The sequence below is a fragment of the Onychostruthus taczanowskii genome, unplaced genomic scaffold (assembly GCF_017590055.1).
Source record: "Onychostruthus taczanowskii isolate IOZ18803 unplaced genomic scaffold, ASM1759005v1 scaffold22, whole genome shotgun sequence".
Taxonomy (NCBI): Eukaryota; Metazoa; Chordata; class Aves; order Passeriformes; family Passeridae; genus Onychostruthus; species Onychostruthus taczanowskii.
The window spans coordinates 9027723-9049611 of NW_024499462.1; the positions used below are offsets into that span (position 1 = coordinate 9027723).

A 21889-nucleotide genomic window follows, 5' to 3' on the forward strand; every position below is an offset into this window, starting at 1 on the left:
ATCCTCAGAATAGGAGCTATATGTGACATTTCACAAAATATGTTATGGTATGCCCCAAAAGATAGAGTATTTAACACAGATAGTAAGAGCACAAAATGCACAGTGTAGATGGGCATGATGAAACTCCAGGAAGAACTGGTGAAACAACTGTACACACAGTAAACCTAAAGTAGTTGTGAAACCAAATATTTAAAATAATTGAAAAGAAATTGCTCCTATATACAACTGAGAAATAGGAAGCAAAGCAAAGGTCTGATAAGGGTTTTAGAATATACTGAAAGAAGAGCATATGATTTACCAGCTTTCCCAGTATTCTATCAATTAAAAAGGCAAAGACTGAACTCTGCACAGAGTGTTAAGTTAAAAAGAAACCTCACATACATTCCTCAAAAAAAGTAATTACTGGTAGAAATCAAACACTGACATTGGGCTTTTCTAGACCATGATGACTGACCAGCAGCTTTCAAGACTACTCCCTCAGTGAACCCTAAAGGAAAAGAACTGTAACATCTTACTCTCAACCTCACCTCCTCTAACACCCTGATGGAGAGACATGTCAGGAAGAATTACTAAGAGAGGGGGAAGATCTATATTTTTTAGGAAAATGTAATGCTGTCATAGCTGGAATGCTCCCTTGATAAGCTTTTTTTTTAAAAAAAACCAATCCCAAACAACCAAGAAGAGATGTGATAGCTAACTAATGGATAAACTTAATAGGAAGCCAGAAAAAAGAGACATTGTGCTTGGTCAACGGAACGTTTTATCCTCCACACAGTTTTCCTGGACGAAAATCAGACAGTTTATTCAACATTTAGTAAGATTAATGGTTCCTTCCCATACAAAAAAATAAAACAGTAAGTCCAGTGAATATGCTTTGATGTGAAAGCCACTTTTGCATGAGGAACTGCTTAGAACACTTAGGACAAAAAGTAGCCATGTTTGGCGCTGATAAAAACTGAAAAGGAACATGAAAAGAAATATTAACACCCAATCAGTTGGCTAAAAGTCACTGTTTTGGAAGAAGGTAACCTTTTCTGATGTTCCAAAATGGGAACTGCATACCAGTTTGGTACTAAGCAGAAAAGTTATCCACGCTCAGTCTGGAATGGAACAATTATCTTCCTGTTTTCCAAGCCAATGAACATTATGTTGACATTCATCAGCTAAGAAAAGGAGAACCAGAATTAAATGCTCCAGTTAAATCGAACATGTGAGAAGCAGAAAGACCCTTAAGTGCATTTTCAACATCTCTAAAAGGAGCAATGGCAATACATCATGATCAAATATTGCTACTTGATCAGAGACCTGTAACACATTATTGCTGTAAAACACTGGGAAAACGGCTACTTGTTATTACAGCACTAGAATTACTACCTACTCTTGGCTCAAAATTGTAATTCTAAGGACTACATGTACAAGAAACCATGGTACTTATTTGCACAGGCACATGAAGTCAAGGAGTAAAAGTTTTGCAATAGATACACCAGGGAGTGCAGAACGGATGTGAAAGATTTAGAGGTTGACACATGACAGAAAATCAATGGTTTACCAAGATGGAGGGGTCTGAGTATGTTCATTCCCACCATGAAATTACTACACATCTGTGCTTCTGGAAGCAGCATTTCATCCATGAGATCAAATAGGGCAACAAACAGCACTAACTGGGGAAAATATAAATTTCCAAAATCACGTATCCTCAGAAGAGCACGTCTAAAAAGCAACAGAACTATAACCACCAAATACGTGTTTGCTTTTGGTTTTGTTTTTTTACAGAACGCAAGACAGTCGCAGGTAGGATTTTTTACAGAATATGATCATCTGAGAATCAACAGTACATCAAAAAAAGGCTTTTCCTACCAGCTGATTTTGGAGTGAATTTGTCCCTGTTGGCTGCACATACTGCCAGTAGCCTGTATCCAAGATCCAAGTCAAATCCTTGCTGAGCTGCCACTCGACTAACCACCTGCAGAGGGAAAGAGAGAATGCTTCATTAGGGGTTACTTGAGCTCTTTACAAAGTGACATGAACCTTCTCATCAACACTGATGTTAGCCAGCTGAATCTGCTGCAAGAGCACAGTACAAACATGGTATGAAGCAGTGCTCCCCAGTAGTTTCCAACACAAGCACAGTGAAGTGAACACAGGAGTATTCCAGTGATCCAATTATTTGACCACCTGTCAGAAGAAAGGCCTGGTAGTTCCATGAAAATTGGAGATAAAAGCCAGAAGAAATAATGGAAGAGCAATGCATGTAAAGATTGTATAGAATACACCTTACTGTATTTGAGATGTGAGGATGAGAAATCCTCAGTCTCTCCCTCTGTTGTACAGTTCCTGGCCCTGTTCCCAAGGGCAGTGCCCGGTCCTTTAGGTTAAAATGCCCACTCCACACTGCTGGGCAGGGTTGTCCTACACTGTGCTCAGTGTCACAGTTGCTGCATTTCAACAATACTGCATTGGGAAGCACATTCAGCACAGTTTTAGAATGAACAGGCCTGTCCAAGAAGCATTTGCCAAATATTAAATTAGGGTAAGACTGTTGTTGTTGTTGACTGATCTAGAAGAACTAGCAAAACCAGGCAAATTGAAGACTGTAGTTAAGGACAAAAAGCACTCGACTGTTTCTCCAAGCCAGCAACTCAGCTATCAGCCAAGAACGTATCCTCTTTAAAATCTGCACAGCACAAACACAAACCCACAGTCATTCTGCCAAATGATGCTAAAGTTATACACAGCACAGCTTTTCTATTGCCTTCCAGTGGCACATGATGACTTCAGACTCAGAGGCACAGATAAAACAGATTATTCTTAACAGTGCCATTACTTCTTTGCATTAAAACAATGGTGAAGGAACTGTACAAGAAACAGTACACCATTTCCTGAGGCAAAAGAAAGTCCCTATCTTCAATAGCTTTCAGTACAAGAAAATATCCTTCTCCCACACTTTCTTCATTTGAAAGCTTCTTTCTTAATGAGTGACACTGCAATTATGTGTGTCCAGGATTGCAAAGAGCAACAGTATAGAAAAGAGTGAAGAATTAATGTATGTGGTAATTTACAAACATTACCCCATACTTTTTCCAATATATCCATTTTTCCTAATTAACAATTAAGAACAAAATTTATTTCTTAAAAAAGATTTAACATGAATGAAGCTCCCAGGCAGATCTTTTGTTCTGTTGCTCCTATTAATTTAAAAATTAGACATTCATAAGACTTAATCTGTGGGAGTTTTCCCTCCCCAAATTTAACCCTTCCAACCTCAAAACTGAGAAGAGAACTTCAGGGAGAAGAAATGAAAATTGAGGATGATCAGTACAGTAATACACACCTACTGTTTCATCACATTTCTTTACAATTACATCTTTTAGATAGAAAAGTAAGAAAGAAAAAAGTAAAAGAAATAATGCAATTATTTTGGATAAACAAAATACCATTTCCAACTTGGCAGATCAGCCTTTAATCCTTTACACTTAGAAGTCTAGTTGTTAGCATCCTGGCTAACACTCTAGGTCTAAACTTGCAAAAATAAGAAAAAAACCAACATAATAATAATAATAATTTAAAAATCAATAAAAACCCGCCCACAAAACCATTAAAAAACAGAAAAACAAGAGGAGAATACGATATGTCATGTTTCATTCTGAATTAGCAATAGGAGTGAAGACTGGTGGGCTGCCATGAGATCTGGAAAACACTTGCATACTTGGAAATCTGTTTCCCTTTTCTACTTCCAGTATCACTGCACTTTAGCCACCCAAAAGTAGATTATGGGGGGGGGGGGGGGGTGTGTTGATGACAAGAAAACAGAGAAAAAGCTCTTCTGAGAATCCCAAAACCACACCTTGCAAAATGCTCCTGAGAACAATGTCTCATTAATGTACGAACATTATTTGAACTCCTTTAGCCGTCATCTACTCCCCCATCACAGAGGAACACATTTTAGAGTGCCAATCAGTTCTGTAAAACAATGGAGAAAGGGCCCTCCCATTTTCTGTTTTGGAAAAACATACAATCATTAAACCATTTATTTTAAAGCTGGAGAAATTCAGATATCCCTGGTCATCAGTGAACACACAGGAACTCAGGAAATGCATTGGCTGCTTATATTCTCGATTTGTTTTAATACATGAAGCTACAAATCCTGAGACTGTCCCAGCAAGAGGCCAAATCACTACTCACAACTGACATCTTGCTAATTATGGAAAAATTTTACAAAGTAACTCAGGAAACAGAGAGAACTGTAAAACCCAGAAAAGCCAAGTTCTGCTTGTACTGTCTTCACAGAATACACTGCAAAGCCTTGGTCAGTGCAGTCCTAACCACAGGCTGACGCCTAACTTTCTATACTCCCACATCACATCAGTTTCCTTTTCTTAATTGCCCCTGCCAGAGGAGCAGTGCCGTGAAGCTCAGAGCGGTGGAAAGCAGAGCTTTCCAGAGCGCGCAGCCCAAGGCTGACCGCACCCCACGGGCACAGCCCGGCCCGGCAGCACCCACTTCGTGATGGCTGAGGCAGTGCCCCAGCAAACACCACATGAGGACTGAGCACGAGAAGGCAGAATCTGAACTTGCCAGTGTGCAGAGGTCAGCCAGTCAAGCTATTACTTACTTCTTCATGCCAAGTGTGAGCGAAAACAAACTGGAAATTTGTTTTAGAAAAAAAGAAAAAAAAAAAGTAACTTTGAAAGAAAGTACTTCCACTGACAAACTGCACAAAAAGTCCCTTCTTCTGAAAAGAACAACAAAAACCATAGAAACTTAATAGAAAGCAGATATTTCTAATAAAATTTCTGTTTTGCTAAGCGTCATTTTCCATCTACAGTTTTCTTGTAGGCACTCCATTAAATGCAGGAAGAGGGTCTGTTAAACAAACTGGTGGACTTGTACTCAGGAGGGCTTTCTCTGGTCCCTTCTGCCTCAGCTTGGTCAACAAGAATAGGGCAGCACACACCTATTTCCTTTATAAGGAATGGTTAGGTCAACTCTGATAAGTGCTTACCGCATTGCAGAATGAACTCATGGTCGAACATGGTGCCAGCTGCATCTTGTCTGAATTTTTTAACAAGGCTTACAAATATTTGCATTGACTGTATTTCAAGTTTTTCTTTCAACTGTGACAGGTTAAAGACTTACTTTTATTTCAAAATTAATGTCAATGGAATAGATCATACATCCCCCTCCCAAGACCCTGTTTCAGGTTGTCTGCAATTTAAGTCAGATATTGCTTTCTTGGTACTTGTCAAACTTTCCTCTGTTTCCCTCTGTTTAAGGGATCCCCTGGCTTTTTAAACAGACACAGAATTCTCAGAAACAAGATGACAAATGTGTCATAGGAGCATGACCCACAAAACACAAAGAAATATCTACAAGACATTTGGTAAGTTTAATATATTCAGGTCAGCAGACCCTGATGAAATTTACCTTTGAGTGCCTCAAAGGAACTTACCCGGACAAACAGTGTAACTGCTAATGATTTCTCTTCAGAAATTCATTCAAGACAGAGAGCTTGGAGATATACCAAATCTGGTTTCAGGACTGTAAAAGGTGACTCTCAGAAAGTACATATATCCAGACAAACAACAAAACAAAGTATTAAAGAAGTACTAGGTGAGCAATACAGAACATTATCATGAATGCATCAGCACCATGCAATTTCCTTCTTTGACAGGTTACCATATCCTAACTCTAATATGTCTTTTGACATTGTCTTATGTAAGACTATCATAACAAAGGAATACAGCCCAGATGACAGAAATATAAATTTTACTCAGATTATTAATTACTAGTCCTCTGTCAAATCATAACTTGTGCTTGTTAGAGATAATTTCTATTTATTTAGTCCTGACTTGGACAATGACAGGGTAAACTGCAAAACCTCTAGGTGGTTTTGCAGGCAAAATAGTCTGCAAACATGTAGCAGGACAGGTAAGAGTTTAAAATTATCATTATAACCAGGAAAAATGTTGTAAAAATGAGACCAAATACACACATGAAATACTATCAGATCGAAAAAACGAAAAATTAAATGCCTAAAGAGAAAATTAGGAACAGACATTCACCTTCTCAGTGTATATGACTCACTGGGAAAATGTTTGAAGTATTAAAAATCATCAGGCACTGGAAAGACCTACCTATCATTCTCTGGGTTTTGGAGGGTAAGGGGATTTTTAGAAGACCTGTCTGTATCTGTATCACATCCTGGCTTGGAGAAAAAGAGTAGACAGCATGGTCCCTTAGGTCCGTCCCAAGCCAAACCTCAGTGATTCCAGACACCTGCTGCCGACTGGAGCCATCCAGCTCAGCCTGAGCCCTGTCCCAGGAATTCTACCATATTTGAAACCTCCTGTGATTTCAGTCTTATTCAGGTACCAGTGTGGATCAGATGGGATCAAGGCAACAATTTCAATAATCCATTAAATGCTATGGCTAAGTGATTATGACACCATTTGCAAACACGCTCTCTAACTACAAATTCAAATCCAGCATATCAGCAAAAATTCAGACAACGTGTAGCTGGTACCATGTGCTCAACCATGACTTCATTCTGCAATGCTGTAAGAACTTCTCTTACTTGACCTACCCATACAAAAAACCAAAACCAGACATAGTTTCCAGTACCACAACCATAAATTGAGATCATCATCCTTTATCATGGGTGAGAGAGGTGCTTGGCCAGCTCAAGGTTCAACACCTAACATTTCTCTAAGTTATTTTACAATAACATTTCAGACAACAAGACTTTATAAAAGCTAGCCTATTTCCTAAACACACTTGCAACACCTAGCTTTTATTTAAATTTTGATATGGCACTAACAGCTATTTTAAGCTGTCTTTAAAGGAATATATACCCTATCTGCAAACAAACATTATCATAACATCAACTGCCAGTAAGAAAATCTGATCACTTCAAACCTCTGAAATATTTCATCTGAATAATTCAGATAAACAGCTTTCAAAAAGGAGACATTGCATTCACTGTCTGTGACTCAGCTCTGCGGAGTTCCAGATGTCTGAACTCTCAGGGTCATTGACAGTGAGGAGAAAATGATGAGAGTGAGCTTTTAATTACATGAAAAGCAGACAAAAATGGCTACCAGCATATTTTCTTTGCTGAATTTACCTGCAACACTTCTCCCCCCGCCCCCACCTCCTTTCTCCTTTTGCAAGGCTAAGGAGCTTCACCACGGAGCTTCACTCCCTGCCCTGCTTGTCATCACCCCGCAAAGTACTGGAACAATGTGGCTCTCAACCTAACAGCCCTGTTAATCAAGAGAGCGACATGACTGCTTATTTCTAAACTCCCTTCCCATTATGTTGCACTTTCAATGAAACTCTTAACTAGCAGCAGTCAAGAGCACTCCCCCCTGCTGGCATCAGAATGAATTTTACCAATTCAATTTGCTGGTTGCTCAAAACTAAAAATGCCAGCTGATTGCTAGTTCAGACGGCTCCGTGTTCAGCCACTTGTGCATACTTGAAATTATCTGAATGCAGTTTGAAGACTACAGCAGAAATTTTGTAATTAGAATTCTGCAATGTAGATGGTAATTTTTCCCCCTCAGTAACACACAAAGATCAGATAAACAGGAAGCAAATTGAGGAATTTTGCAACATGAATAGTGATCTGCCTCAAACAGGAGAAAAAAAAAAAAAAAAGGGTAGGAAAAGGAGGAAGAAGTCTGTGATCTGAAGTCCTGATCTGATGAGACTTACACTCCAGTTGCAGAAGGGCTGCCTCAACAATAGAGACAATCAAAGCAAGTCAGGAAAGTTATATATATCATTAAGTAGTTTCTTGCTTTTGATGCTTGAAAACAGACATTAAGTAGGTTCTGGAAATGTAAGAGACTTCACAGAATCCTTGTATTCAAATTAAGAGTTTTCTTAAAAATGATTTCCCACTCTATAAGGTGGATAAAGGCCATATTTTCAAAGTGAAACAAGCCAGTTTGCCTGCCATGTACTTCGTGACGCTTCCTGCAACAGTGAATCATGCAGAATAAGGGTATCTCCTCCTTTACATCCTCTTCCTCTCTGCATGTCTCTAACAACCACAAACATCAAAGAGAAGGTCACTACACTCAAATCTCTTCACTGAAAATTGTCCCAGAGGAAAAGAGGCAGGGATTGTGCTGTAATTAAACCAGCTGATCGCTGGTCACTGCAATACTGCTGCCACCTGAGTCCTGGCACACTTTGAACAGTGATTTGCATGAAACACACACTGGTCATACGAACAAAGTGACAAGGGAATTCCAAAAGCACTTCACTTTGGAGAGCAGGAGATGTCGATGAGTTTTAGATAACCCATGACAGGACTAACAAAGTTTAGGTTAAAAGGGCTTTAGGAGACCACGAAGTGAAAGGACAAGCAGTAACAGGGAGTTATTTGGTAGCGCCCAGAGGTGCTCGGAAGCAGAGTGTTCTGTGCCTGCTGGCTGTACGCTGGCAGTACAGCACGTACACAGCCCTGGAGCGCTGTGCTGCTCTGCAAACACAAAGCTCTGTGTTCAACAGATGCCTGGAGAGGATGACGGGAGCAGCATTGCTTCCACGTGAACTTTTTGCTCTGCAAGTCTTGGATACAAAGAGTAAATGTAACATTTCTAGGGTTCTCACCGGCAGCTGCAACCTCCCATTTTCCGGGTATAGATACGCTGAACCAACTCTTCCGCCTAATTAATCACATTCAAATCCTGATCTGATTAGAAAACTGATTTTTGGAATGTCACAGGTTGATTTTTGATTATGTACTTTTCTGCATTAAACAGAATGAATCCAGGCAAGCATTAGCTGCATTTGCAGTCTGAGGCATCCTGTTATGGAAACCTCACATTATTCAGATATGCCATTCTTGGGGTTTTTTGTTTTCTTTTTTTAACACGTCTTTTTTTTAACCAATTATGCTCTTCATAGCATATCAGACAAGCTCAAATAGATTCCTGTATTATGAAACTGAGAGCACTTAGGGTTTTTTCTTCTAAAAATGATCTAAAATAACCTCAACAGTCTTAATTCCAGGATTTTCTCAACAGAAATGCAATTCAAAAGATTACTGTACTATTGTATCAGTATCATTAAAACATGAACTTTTAGCAGATACTTCCATTAGTTTATCATTGATGTCTGTTATTTCAGCAACTCTTATCTGCAGTACAGAGATGTAGTAAGAACACCTAGAGCAAAGGAGAGCAAAACATTTAAATGAAATCCATAACCTTTAGATTAAGTACAGCTAGGACTACAGCTTTGTGTTTTGTTTGTTCACTTGTTTTAATTTAAAGAGAAATATTTATTTCACAAACACAGGTAAGTTTCTCACATCTGGTGACTGAACTGGACCCAGTATTTGGAGAGGAAAATCTAGAACATTAAGATTTGGGGGGAAGGCATTTTCAATTACTATTTCAGCATAGTTATTTGTGGATAATCTGGGGTAGGAAGTCTTTGCATCTCTTGGATGCAAAGAGAGACTGAGATTCCAACCACAGTGGTTAGAGACTAAAGCTTTCACTACAGAAGTTCTCTTACATTCAGTGATTTACCAGGAGCCAGCTCAGGTAAGCACATCCTGATTACCTAAATTCCTCCTACTGTCCAAAACCATTGTAGTGATGGATTTTAATTTCTTAGATGAAGCTCCTAGGTACAGCCACAGAGTAACTGCACACAGCTTTGCCTTTCTCTCTCTTTTATTTCTTGATCGGACACACTGAAGAGTCCTAAAGAATGATAAACTTGGTGCCTTGTAAAGCTGAAGCACAGCAAGAGAACAGGGCAGTGCCTTTATGGTCCTTTGCTGAAGACAGGTCTGTAAATCTGTCCATTTTGCTCTCAGCTGTCTCCTCATTTCCATTTTTGCTGCAGCACCAACACAAACGGTACCCAAAGCCTTCAATAAGATCATTAACATGTTAAACTGCTTGGCAAGAGCAGAGCCATGGGATGAGACTACACTGGACCTGAGAAGGGGCAGAAACGAACAAAACTGCCTGGGCCAAATGCTGACTGAAAGTAATTTGTATTGCAGTCTACTTTGAAGCATTCTTTCCTGAAAAGCTTTTGAGCAATATTTTGCTTTTGTATCCCATACACAGAGATATAATTCAATTATGGTGTAACTTTTTGCTCAGCGTTACTGTTAAACATGACTTTTAGCAGCCACATTGGCCTGGAAAACTGTTAGGAGAAAAGTTAACCTGTGAGGGATTAAAGTACTTGGATTTCTTTGCTTGGACAGGTATCTGATTTGGCCAAAATAGGGTTATTTTTTTAAACTGCTGTCTAGTAACTGAAGCTGTTTATTTCAGAAGACTGTAAGGTAATTCCATTTACAGTACATTTTTAGAGAATTACATTAAATGTATCAAGACTATCAGCCTTGCCATAATATATTCTAGTACTAGAGCAAGAATTTTTTTCAATCCTAATAAAAACACAGCTATGCCTGGTTTGTAGAAAGTGGAGGCTCTTTTCATCAGCTCCCCATAACACATGGAAGAAGTAGTATTATATACAAAAGAGCACCATATCCATTGCCATTTCAATAATTTATAGAGTCAATTAATTATAATTCAGTTTCTGGCCTACAGACTGTCTATTTGATTTGAAAATAACTACTGTTAAAAAAGAACACCTAGCTTTTCTTGGCAACTTAGAATAAATTTTATTGTCTCTGAGGAAGATCACAATTTGTTTGTATGAGCTCTGCAAAAGCTGTTTAAGGGAACCTTTCCACAGCCTGTAGCTTGCAAGAAATAAAACAGATTCAAAGCTTACCCCTTTATCCCTGACTTATTATTTATCTGTTGAAATGAGTATTCTTTATAAATTTTTATTACCCACTCACTTCAGTGATTTTCTGTAATGGGCAAGCACAAAAAGTTAAGCTCTAGAATTAGTGTCTGTCAGAACTGTTTGAACACAGCAACATGATGCACATGCATCACATTTTGGTCAGAAGAGGCACAGCTTGTGGGACTTAGTTAATGAAAAAATATTTTCTATTTATGGCACAAGCCATTGGTTTACCTATGTTTATCCTTTTCTATTTGACTCTTTGCACTGCACAGAAATACCCCAATTTTTATTCATAGGCCTTGACAGCATTAGCCTAATTTCTTTATAATAAAAGGAAACTATTTAAACTATAAATGACTAATCATTTAAAGTATCCATTATGTGAAGTATTTGACTACTGAAATGAAGTTTACATACCTTATTAGGTACCTCTCTGGCAAAATTTAGCTGTTGTATCAAATCCTGAATTTCTTCTAGAGATAAGAAAAGCATTCCTATTACGTTGCACACAATGTCACTGGAGCCCACAGTAGAAAATGTAACTTCAGAATTATTAAGTACTGCTGATGTGGAAAAACTATCATCTACTGCAAATAGCCAGTATGTATACTGTGCACAGATTATTCTACAAAAAATCACGAAGGAAAGACAAACACTAGACACGTGTTACACATGTTGTTGTTCAACAATTGCAACATTAGCAAACTCACGAAATTTTCAAGGCACCAAGATTTCTCTAAGTATTACAATTTAAGAAAACCCTCTGCAACAGCCTATTCTATATATTATTATCAAAACCAGTAATTCCATAAATGAAGCTGGAAGCTCCTTTGCTATTGTCCAGGCAGAATATCCCTAAGATCATTCTTCTGCATCTATTCTAAGACAGGCAGCAGGAATACAAACATTCAGGTGGTTATAAAGTTACCAGACATTACTGACAGTCCCAAACAAAGACAGTGTGTCAGGTAAACAGAACTACTTCTAAGAACCACTTCTTAAATGTAAGCCTTATTTCAAGCTTAATTTTGAGCACATTTGTCCATTATTAATCGGATTAACTCTAATTGGTTAATTTTTGCAAAAGACTATACACAGGACTTAAATGATGCAAAGGATCTGTTATACCTATTATACCTGTGTTATGCTGATCTGTGATAATCCATTCAGCTGGCTACTGTTACCACAACAGATCTGTTTTGATGCTCTGTCATTACATCTGATGCATTTCACCTTTGCAGTGTGTGAATGAACGTTTGCACCTTCCTGAGAGAGCCTGCCTTTCTGCCTTCATGACCATCCTGGTAAGTTTCAATTTGGATTAGTAGATATTGTGTTACCACTCCTAGGACATGATCATTTCATATCCTTTGATGGTTCCAGATCAGCTTAGCATACCACTTTTTCCCTGGTCAGAGAGTTAACAGAACAGAATGTCATAAAAATAACAAAAATCATTCTCAGTACTACAGAGGGGAAGCTTTATGAGCAGGCAAGCATTTTTAGTATTGTAGAATTTCCAAATTAAATGCCTTAACGAACCACACAGCTCAAATGTTGTAATGATGGTAGAGATCACTTGCTTTAAAAAGTATATCCAAACTAAGGGAATTTGATTGTGAAGGTCATTTTAAAGGCTAGCAAAATAAAACAATAATCCTGTTTCAGTAGTTGAATAGACTTTCATAATGATTTTTCATTTTTCTTTTAGCATAATCCCCACAAAGAAGTAAGAACTGGTAAACCTTATCAGCATTAAGAAAAATAGGCTCCTGATAGTACAGAATGTGAAGCTATGCAAACTGATGTTAAATTTACTCATGGTATTCCATTATTTCAGCTACCTTTGACTTATTTGCAACTTTCAGAATGATTTCTCTGAGAACAGACTGAAGTTCTATCATGTTTGTTAAATAAAAGTAGATAAACCCCTTCTCCTGTAAGGAAATGACAAGCCTAACAATCCACATTTGCTAAATTATGAATCAGAATATATTAATTAGAAAGAAATTATGTATGAGTAAGCTTAAATGGAAAAAATATACATATAAAGAGAAAAAAAATTAAAAGAAGACACCTTGCCCACTGTACTGCTGATGTATGAAGATGATACAGGAAGTACAAACCTCTAGGGATACAACCTTGCTGTTAAGTCTGTTTAATGGGAAGCGGGAAGAGGGATGTACACAATGAGACATTAAAGAATATCTTTCTTAGAGGGATTTTAAAATTAAGAACAAGAAACATCTTCATTGCAGTTTATAGGCATTCTGCAAATCCTGTGTATTTATCAAACACAGAACAAGCCACCTGGCTAAGTTCCTGTGTTATTTCCTTGTCAGGAATGTAATGAAATTATAACACGTGATAAAGATGCTGCTGCCAGTCAGTCCTACACTGCAGATAGCTCTCCCCCATAACAAGCTTGGGAAAGGGAGCATGCCCTGTTCAGATTTCAGGGAGCAGTATGAAGCAAAATAATACAAATATTAACAGTACTTAGATGGTAAGATTGTTTTTTTTCTTTCATTCTTGTCAGAAGTAAAACAGTATTTTCATTTCAACACACTGAAAACCATGTACTATGTTCTACCTCACCAGTTTTCATGGAACATTTCCTGCCCACTTTCTGTACACTCTGTGAGGAGAATGAATCACTGGCAGTCAGACCTTATTTTGACCCTCCACTTGGGCAGGGCTGAAGATCTGCTCATGTAGAAAGAAAAGATTTAAACAGCAAGGAAGTTGCAGGTCAGACTCACAATGTTCTAGCAGGGGCTGCAGAGAAATACTGTGCACAGATTGCCCAATTATACCTGAGGTGAATGTCTCCTTCCCCAAAAGCTACCCTGAAAAATGCTAGCAAATTTTTTAAAAAGCATAAATAAAATACAGTTATGGTCACATCAGACATTATGTGCATTTTCTCATAATTAATGCTACCAATAACTTTTGCTTCAAACAGAATTGTTAAATATTCTATCTTTGGACTTTACCATTTTTAACTTCCTTTATTTTATTTTGTTCTCTGACTGGAAGTTTATATGCATTACCTATTATAATTGGATTGATTCTAACTTTTTGACATAAAAATCTGAGGGATGCTATACACTGGAGCACACTAAGATGGAGCCATTCCTTAACATTTGGATTTCTAGCAACTAAATCTCAGCCTTAATGTCTGTTTTATGTGTACCAGCTACACATTGCATGAAAATAATCCATGCAATTCTGCCCCACAACAAATAAAATGACAGTCCCTTCATTAATAATTTCAGAATTGCTGTTTCTTTTGTGACTATTTATTTAGATCAACTTGCTTGGCAAATTGCAGTGAGGCTTTTAACCCTCCTGCTCAGTCAGGATTTAATTCATCTGAAGTCTTGACTCCACATAACAGTTCTGGACTGTTGCTGGAAAATAAAATTTTCAAAACAAAAATGCACAGGCAAATATGTATTTTAATTCATTATAATGAAGCCACTTTAGGAACTAGAGTAGTCTTAATGAAAAGTGAACAAAAAGAAAAGCACTGAAATCAATGGAATTGCTGGAATTAGTGTATCAGGATTAGACCTGCAGTCAATTCGTGTAACAAAGTAAGCTGAACAGGCATGTCACAAACACTGTTTAGCTGGAAGCACAGCATACTTAGAATAAAAAGCAGGCAGCCCTTCAGTGCTACCAAATATGCCAAAGGAAAACAAATACCTGGAAAGTTCACCGCTCTGTAAGAACATGGCTCACTTAGCAATTTCAAACCATGCAATAATACTGCATGTGTATAACAAATCATCTAGCCTGTGCATTTGTAAGTAATCTAACTACAAATGTCTCTTATGCTCCAAATTCTTGTTATTGCATTTTACTTCCTGTTAAGCAGTGGAGTCAAATAAACAGGTCTTAGGGTCTGGCTTTATTTAGGTAAAAATGACAAAAATTCCCTTAAAATGCAGATTCTGAAAATTGAGTTCCCTTGGCCGCGAGAGAGTGAGCACAGCATAAATCAGAACTGGAGCCACTGTCACAGCAGGGTGGACATACCGTCAAACAGCCCATCAGGCTCTGCTCAAATGGTCTCTGGAAGGCTCTGGGGTCTCCACACCAGTCCAGGAGCTCTGTTGCTGCATTATGGAAGTTTGCTGGGTTCTGTAAGTGCTGGAAAAGGAAGGCAAAGCAACATGGTAAATAACATACACGAGGGCTGACATATTCCTTTCTACATCACATTATTGCAAAGTCTGGCAACAAGGAACAGCATGTAATTCAAAAGCAAGACTTTCAATTGCACAGTGAATGCTGAAAATCCTACTTCATTCTTATTAATACTTCCACTGTTTTCTGACATGCCTTCATTAGTTAGAGACAAGCTGTAGCTGAAATACCAGAGCTCCCCAAACTCCTCCACAGCAGCACCTCTCCCACCTGCAAATCATAGTGGATTCCACTTGGAAATCCGAATTGTCAGAGCCCAAATTAAGCGAACTTTTAACTTTTTTTAATTAAGGGAACATTGAACTCTCAGGTTCAATGGCTTTGAAGTGTGTTTATGTCTCACTGTTGGGACATGCCAGCACAGCACCTTCCAATAATCAAGAATTCAATCTTTGCTGCTGGCCAGTGAGGCAAACATGACAGGCTCAGAAAACGCCAGCGCCAGGGAGAAGCACAATCACTATAGCAATCCTTCCTAGGAACCTTGGCCTCTATTGCTCACGACATCATCGTGAACAATTAGGGTGATCAGCTTCAGGATCATGAAGAATAGCCGGTTATTTCTTAAGTGAAAATGCTTTCACATGCACAGAAGGCATGCAGACATTTCAGAGGGGAACTCTATCTCTTCTGAAGAGGGTGGCAGGATTTTGAGAGAAGGGGAAAAAAAATCTGGTTTTGTTGTGAAATTTGCATGGGCAATGGATTTTTTTTGTACTATCACATTAATATCATTGTTATTACTGAACAAGAGGAAGTCCTGATTTTAGAGGCACTTAGTAAACTTACCTAATACTGTTGTTCACAGTGTCATTCCTCACTGTTTACATTGACAAAGTATTCCAAAATTTTAGCCGGAGCAGAGGGATGGCACAGGAAAGAAGGAATTCAATTTACATCAGTAATATTGCTACTAAATTCTCCAGTTCTGGTGATGGTAGATGTGTCAGTGAAAACTCCAGAAACAACAAGAAAAGAGAGTATTTAGGAATTGTTGGGTTTTTTTAAGTAGCTGTTTTATAATTCTTGGAATTTCTGAGAAAAATACGAAAATTATATGAGTTTTTTATCTGGGAGGCACAAATCTCAGGGGCATAATTTTTAAAATATATCATTACTTTTAAATCAGTTGCATCATTTGGGAAAACATGACTGCTAATTTCTAAGCATCTGGATGAACTATAATGTTCACAACCTATTTTTTCTTCCTTTTCTCCCTCATGCCTGAGCAGCTGCATATATTAACTTCAGGAGAAATGAAGAGAAGAAAAAATTCCTCCCATGCAAGGTTTTCAGGAGTTCCCAGTCCGTGAGCTTTTGGATCACATTACATTAGATAATTCTTATTCAATGAATGCTCTTGGTCAGAGGCCTTGTTTTAACAAGGGATGACTGACATGCAAGACATGGATTTTTAAAACAATAGAAGAATTTGAAAAAGCAGACAGGCATTGTGGGTTTCTACCTCTGCTCTACCAACATGGGTACAGCTCACACTACCAACCAGTGAGAGCTTTACCTAGGCTGCCTTTCAGAATTACATCTCTGGCTGATCATATAATTACTGGTGGAGGAGTCCAATGAATGTGTTACAGATTAAAGGCAAGAATCCAACTAAGTACATGCAAGAAGCCATATTGTAAGGCTTCATGTAAAAAAATCCCATAAGCAGAGCCAGTAGTTTGGATTATGAATCTTCCAAGTAAAAGGGAAAAGGATTCCTTTTTGAACTCTTCACTTAAACCACCAGAGAAGTGACTGCCTGACACCAAATCTCTCAGTGAATACAGCTCCTTCCACAGGCCACTTTGATCTTCAGGGAAAGCACAAGTTGCTTCAAACCTCTCTACAACAGCATGCGTAAGCTCTGCTAATATCAAATACACTATTTCCAGAAGGCAAGAGAGGCACATGAGCTGGTGAACAAATTGCACTATACTGAATGCCTACCATACTGACAGGACTGAGGTCACAGATCTCTCACAAGGGAAAAAAATAACTCAAACCAAAACCACAGAAACAACATAAGGACAAATTCACTGAAACCTATGCAATTTTGTATGTGAAACAGTTTTTAGTAACTCTTCCCTCCTTGTGGGACAGGAGATGAATTGAGATCCACTATTCAAAAGCCCTAAGTAAGAGCTACATAATATTTATTCTCACCAGTATTGCTGCTTGCCAGCTACACACATCTTCTGCTAAAGCTGACAATGAAATTTCACCATTGAGAAGCAGACACTATACCTGAATGAGAACAATTTTTATAGATATAGGCTAACAGATAAAAAGCAGGGCACACCCTAATCCACATGCTGAATTTTCAGTTTAGCACCACATAAGGGTAATTTCTATTTACCATAACACCATTGAACAGCAGTATTTTTTTTCCTAGATTCAAGTTTCAACATGTATTAAACTTGCACTTTGCTATGGAAGAAAAGGCTCCTTCTACTTACCTGTGCCAAAGTAGGAGTGACCTCAATGACTCGGTTTTAACTGCTTGTTATGCAACCCTCCAGCAAGTTATTTCACTGCATCAGGACCGACCCATGAAGGACACTATCAGAACCCACTTAAATACAGAGGGGATAATGAAATCCTGACTTCTTAAATGCAACTGCCTCTCTGACACTTGTTTAGAAAGTCACTGGGCAAGATAAGCAATTCTATTAATTCCATCATAGACTCCAAACAAAACACAGGAAAAAGAATACCAGTGGGTCCTGTCTCTGTGCAGTGGATTTGAGTAGTTTACCGGATGAGATGAAATCTGGTCCCGAGAGGACACTTCTTGCAATGCTGCAGAGTTCTGTCTGGGACATATTTCTCACAGCTTTCTGACTTCCTAAATAATTTCAAATTCAGGTTCTCTTCCAGTTTTTCTTTTTCATGTTACAAAGGTCAAGGCTACTTTTGTGGAAAACAAACAGAAGATCCGGCATGAGACAAAGCATGAAGGCAGGTGCAATTCCTTCCCTCAGTTACATAAAACATTCCAAATGCCTACTGTGATTTTTATTTATTGACAACTTAAACACTGTATGAGGAGCAAAAAGCTTCAGTGTCATTCACATCCTCACAACAAAAAGCCTGCCTGAGAAGAATATTACATCTACCATATTTATCGAGCAGGAAATAAAGAGATATTCTCAGTTCTCGATCCAAGAACAGAAGTACAAAACAAAGCTTATGCCAGATCCATCCATCAGCTTTGTTGTGAAGCATTTTACATGCATGGCTCTATCCTCTTCAACTGAAATTATTGGCAGCATTTTGAAGAAGCAAGGCATGTGTCTGAAGAGTCTTGTCTGAAACTGTGCTTCTTGTAAACAAGGGGGAAAAAATCCACCTCATTAGTAGCTGGTTTAGAAAAACATGACAATGAACCAGACCTGGTTACAGCACATCTTGGTTTATCTTCAAAGCTGCTAGTGAAGGGCCACCTAACAGAACCATGCTTGCAAGCAATCATGTTTTCAGCAAGTGGAGAGGATATGTATGAATAAAATCTGAAGCAAAAATGAACACAGCCAATGAACTGAATGAAGCAGTTATTTACCAGATTGCTTTCTGTATCATTTGCTTTTCAGAAGACTATTAGTGAAACATGACAATTTCTACAATTGAAAAAATTTAGAAGATTTTCTGTCTAATCATTTACAACACCCCAAATCTAATATTCCCTTAGCCTGAATAGAACAGAAATCACAGAAATACTTGAGCATATCATTATTGTGGGGATCACCAGGTGATGCTCTTAAGAGAGAGTCCGAGTCTGAGTCATTTGATCTTGAAAGGGACCTCTTGCTCTTTTAGCTACTCAATCAACAGTCTGGTGTAGGGGAATAGAATAGCAGAAGACTTTGCTATCCATTTTACTATCTCCAAAGAGTAAGCCCTTTTCTGAGGACTGCTGACATGTGAGCTGGATTCCAGGGAAGATGGGAACATCTACTGCTGCTTGTGATCACCTCTGGCTGAAACGCTCTATTCGCCTGTTACACCTTTGTAAACTTGTGTCGACATACAGGCAGGGGATGCAGGTACAGTAGGACCCAAGTTCACCAAATTCCACTGCAACTGTCTGTGTGCCCACTCTATGGTTTACTGCTCTGTCATCTCCCGGGGTGAGGGCAACAACGAGAGTGTTTAGAGTTACATACAACAGCCGACATGTGGCAATTTTTGGTCCCAACGTTTCAAAACACAGCCTCCCATTGAAACTGTTACTCCCTTCCAATCACAGTGATCAGAAAGTCTTGATATACAATAAAGACTCTGCAATGGGCACAAAAATATAAGCTTCATTCCACATATGAATTCAGGCCCTTATGAGTTAAAAAGGTATATATAATAAAATCTTGTTATTTAGAAGTATACTAAAGCACAAGTGAGTACTCTCTGGGTGGGTGGGTGAAAACCACTTCCTGCAACCCAAGATTCAATATGATTTTGGAGACCAATTACCCACATTGAAACATGGCAATGACAATGCCCTTACCTTCTCTGAATATAGAAGACTGCAACCCTTTTCTACACTTGTGCACCTTAGACAGAACAGTCTAGTAAGCAGTGCAAGAATATCAGTCAAAATTAAGAACAATTACAGAAGTTTAATATTATCTCACATCAAGAAATGCTAACGTGACAGCAACAGTATTGAAAGTGAATTCATTTAAACATGAAATCCATATGTTCCTGTTTGCTGCTATAGAAAACAAATGTTGAATTTCAATTTGCAAATGACATCTCTAGTGGAGGGTTTTTTCCCTCTTTTCTGTGAAATACATCAGACTGAAGGCAGAGACCTAATTTGCCACAATTTAACCTATTCAAAATGAGATGGCATGCAAGTAAGTTTTTGAGCAGCAAACTGCTTAACTATGCTACACAAGTTATTGCATTTATTTACGTGATGTCGCAGCAAATTATGAAGGCTGACTCAAGTTGTCTGTTTGTTTTGCCGAGTTACGTCTGCTCTGTGTCTCACTCCTTGATTTAATTGAACTGCTGAAGATAATATAACTTATCACACAGACATTATGCCATGTTGTAGATTCTAGGTTAATTAACAGTAGCCTACAGTCACTGAATTTCTCACATGGTTAGCCACTTGGACCCTGTCTACTGTCTAGCTTCGCTAATCAACGAGTCTGGGAATTTTACATCAGCGACACAAAACACTGGCAACACAGGGAGCTTTTCTTCGCACAGAAAAATAAAACACAGAGATGTAGGTAGCCTTTTCTTTGCTCTGAAATTAACCCCTTCCTACACACCATGTGGCAAGGCTGCAAGCTTGGAAAACGTTCTGGTCCACCAGCTGGGGAAAGTGAATCCAGGAGGCAGCTGTTCTCCTGCAGGACAGAAAGTCTGGGCTGCTGTTCCACAAGCACTGGGGGCTGCCAGCCCTAGAAGGCTCCTGCCCCCCTCTGCCTTCTCCTGCCTGCATGGTGAATTAGCCCCATTCTGCACTAACAATCTGAGCTGCACTGGCCCTCCAGGATGGCAGAAAGGGCAGGTCCTTGAACCTCAGCACTAGCAGGGGAGACAGCAGCAGTGGGAGCCACTCCAGGGGAGGCCCTTCAGGAGCCCATGGGAACCGGCATGTGTTACAGCACATTGTTTTTGCATATCAACACTAATCTGAAGAGGACATAAATCCTAGGACATATTTTGTTGGCAATGCTTAGTCTTATGGCAGGTTGTCTCTGTGAACTTCCTTGCCCCAACATGTACTTCCAGCACTTTCAGTGCCTCAGACCACACTTGGTGTTCTGACTGTGATCTAACCTCCCAAATGCAGCCTTTCAGTCATCACTCACAGTGAGATCCCTTATGTGAACACACAATTATTAGACATGACTCAAAGAAGTGGCAGCAAACAAAAGGTGGGGCTGGGAAGGCACCAGGACTCTGCTCTCAGCAGCAGCTTTGGATGAAACGCATCGCGAAACTTCTCCCAAAGGTGGAGCTGTATCATCAGTGTAGGAGGATGACACAGTTAAGTTCACAGCATAAATACTTCTCCTGCCTCACAACATCCTCCTTTTAAAAAGAAATAACTACTTTCAATTATTTCAAGCCAGATAAATATTTTTAGATTAATATTCCTCATTACTCTACATAAACATAATGCATGCAAAAAAAGGTGCCAAAAGGAAACATGGATTTTTTGTGTTCTGATACTGTACATATTTACTCTTGAGGTAATCCTGAGACTTCAACCAAGTTCAGACAACAGGTTCATCTGTATGCTGTCAAAACTTGCCAACAGGTCCAGAATTTCAAGGTATATAAAACCCAGCACAAAAGCCCATGTCTTCCAAATTATGAGGCCAGATACTCTGCATGGCATAAATTTTGTATACATTTGAAATGCCTGTGTACAACTCTGACGTTCACATGACCTGCTTGCTATTTTCAGCTGCAAACATGCAGGTTCTCAAGCCTTTCTTGACAACAATGGAAATTAAAATTCTCATATGGTTGTAATTCTAAGAATTTAATAACAAAAATGGAAAAGCAGCTATCAAAATTTATATATAAAAGTAAGCATACTCAAAACTATAAATGCAGAAACCATAATTCCTTTTGAGCTAAATTGATTGATACTGTGTGGTGAAGGAGCTGACCCACTTCACTTGTGGTGATGGAGCTGACTCCACGCCTACAGTACTTTTCTAACTCTGGTCTTAGAAAAAAGTATGGTGTATCACACTCTGACCCTTGAGATGAAATGTGGTGCTTTGGCAGATGCTGCCATGCAATTCAGACTATTTTCTGTCAATTTTAATACTCATCCAGACATGTCTGCAGTCATGCGTAATGAAAATGCATTTATGTGCTGAAGGGGGGCAGATAGGGG

At 38.8% G+C, this 21889-nt stretch overlaps 1 protein-coding gene across 7 annotated transcripts in view; it reads right to left on the bottom strand.

The window, feature by feature from the left end:
* Nucleotides 1–21889, bottom strand: part of ZMIZ1 (zinc finger MIZ-type containing 1) — a 340912-nt gene that overhangs the window by 124782 nt on the left and 194241 nt on the right. For 6 of the 7 annotated variants that reach the window (XM_041404841.1, XM_041404846.1, XM_041404842.1 and 3 more), the window contains 2 exons: nt 14848–14961; nt 1858–1963 (listed from right to left, as the gene is read on the bottom strand). In XM_041404841.1, the coding sequence (XP_041260775.1) occupies nt 1858–1963; nt 14848–14961 (220 nt within the window). Of the gene's footprint in view, nt 1–1857; nt 1964–14847; nt 14962–21889 lie in introns of those variants that run through there. The other variant, XM_041404844.1, reaches the window with a different exon arrangement.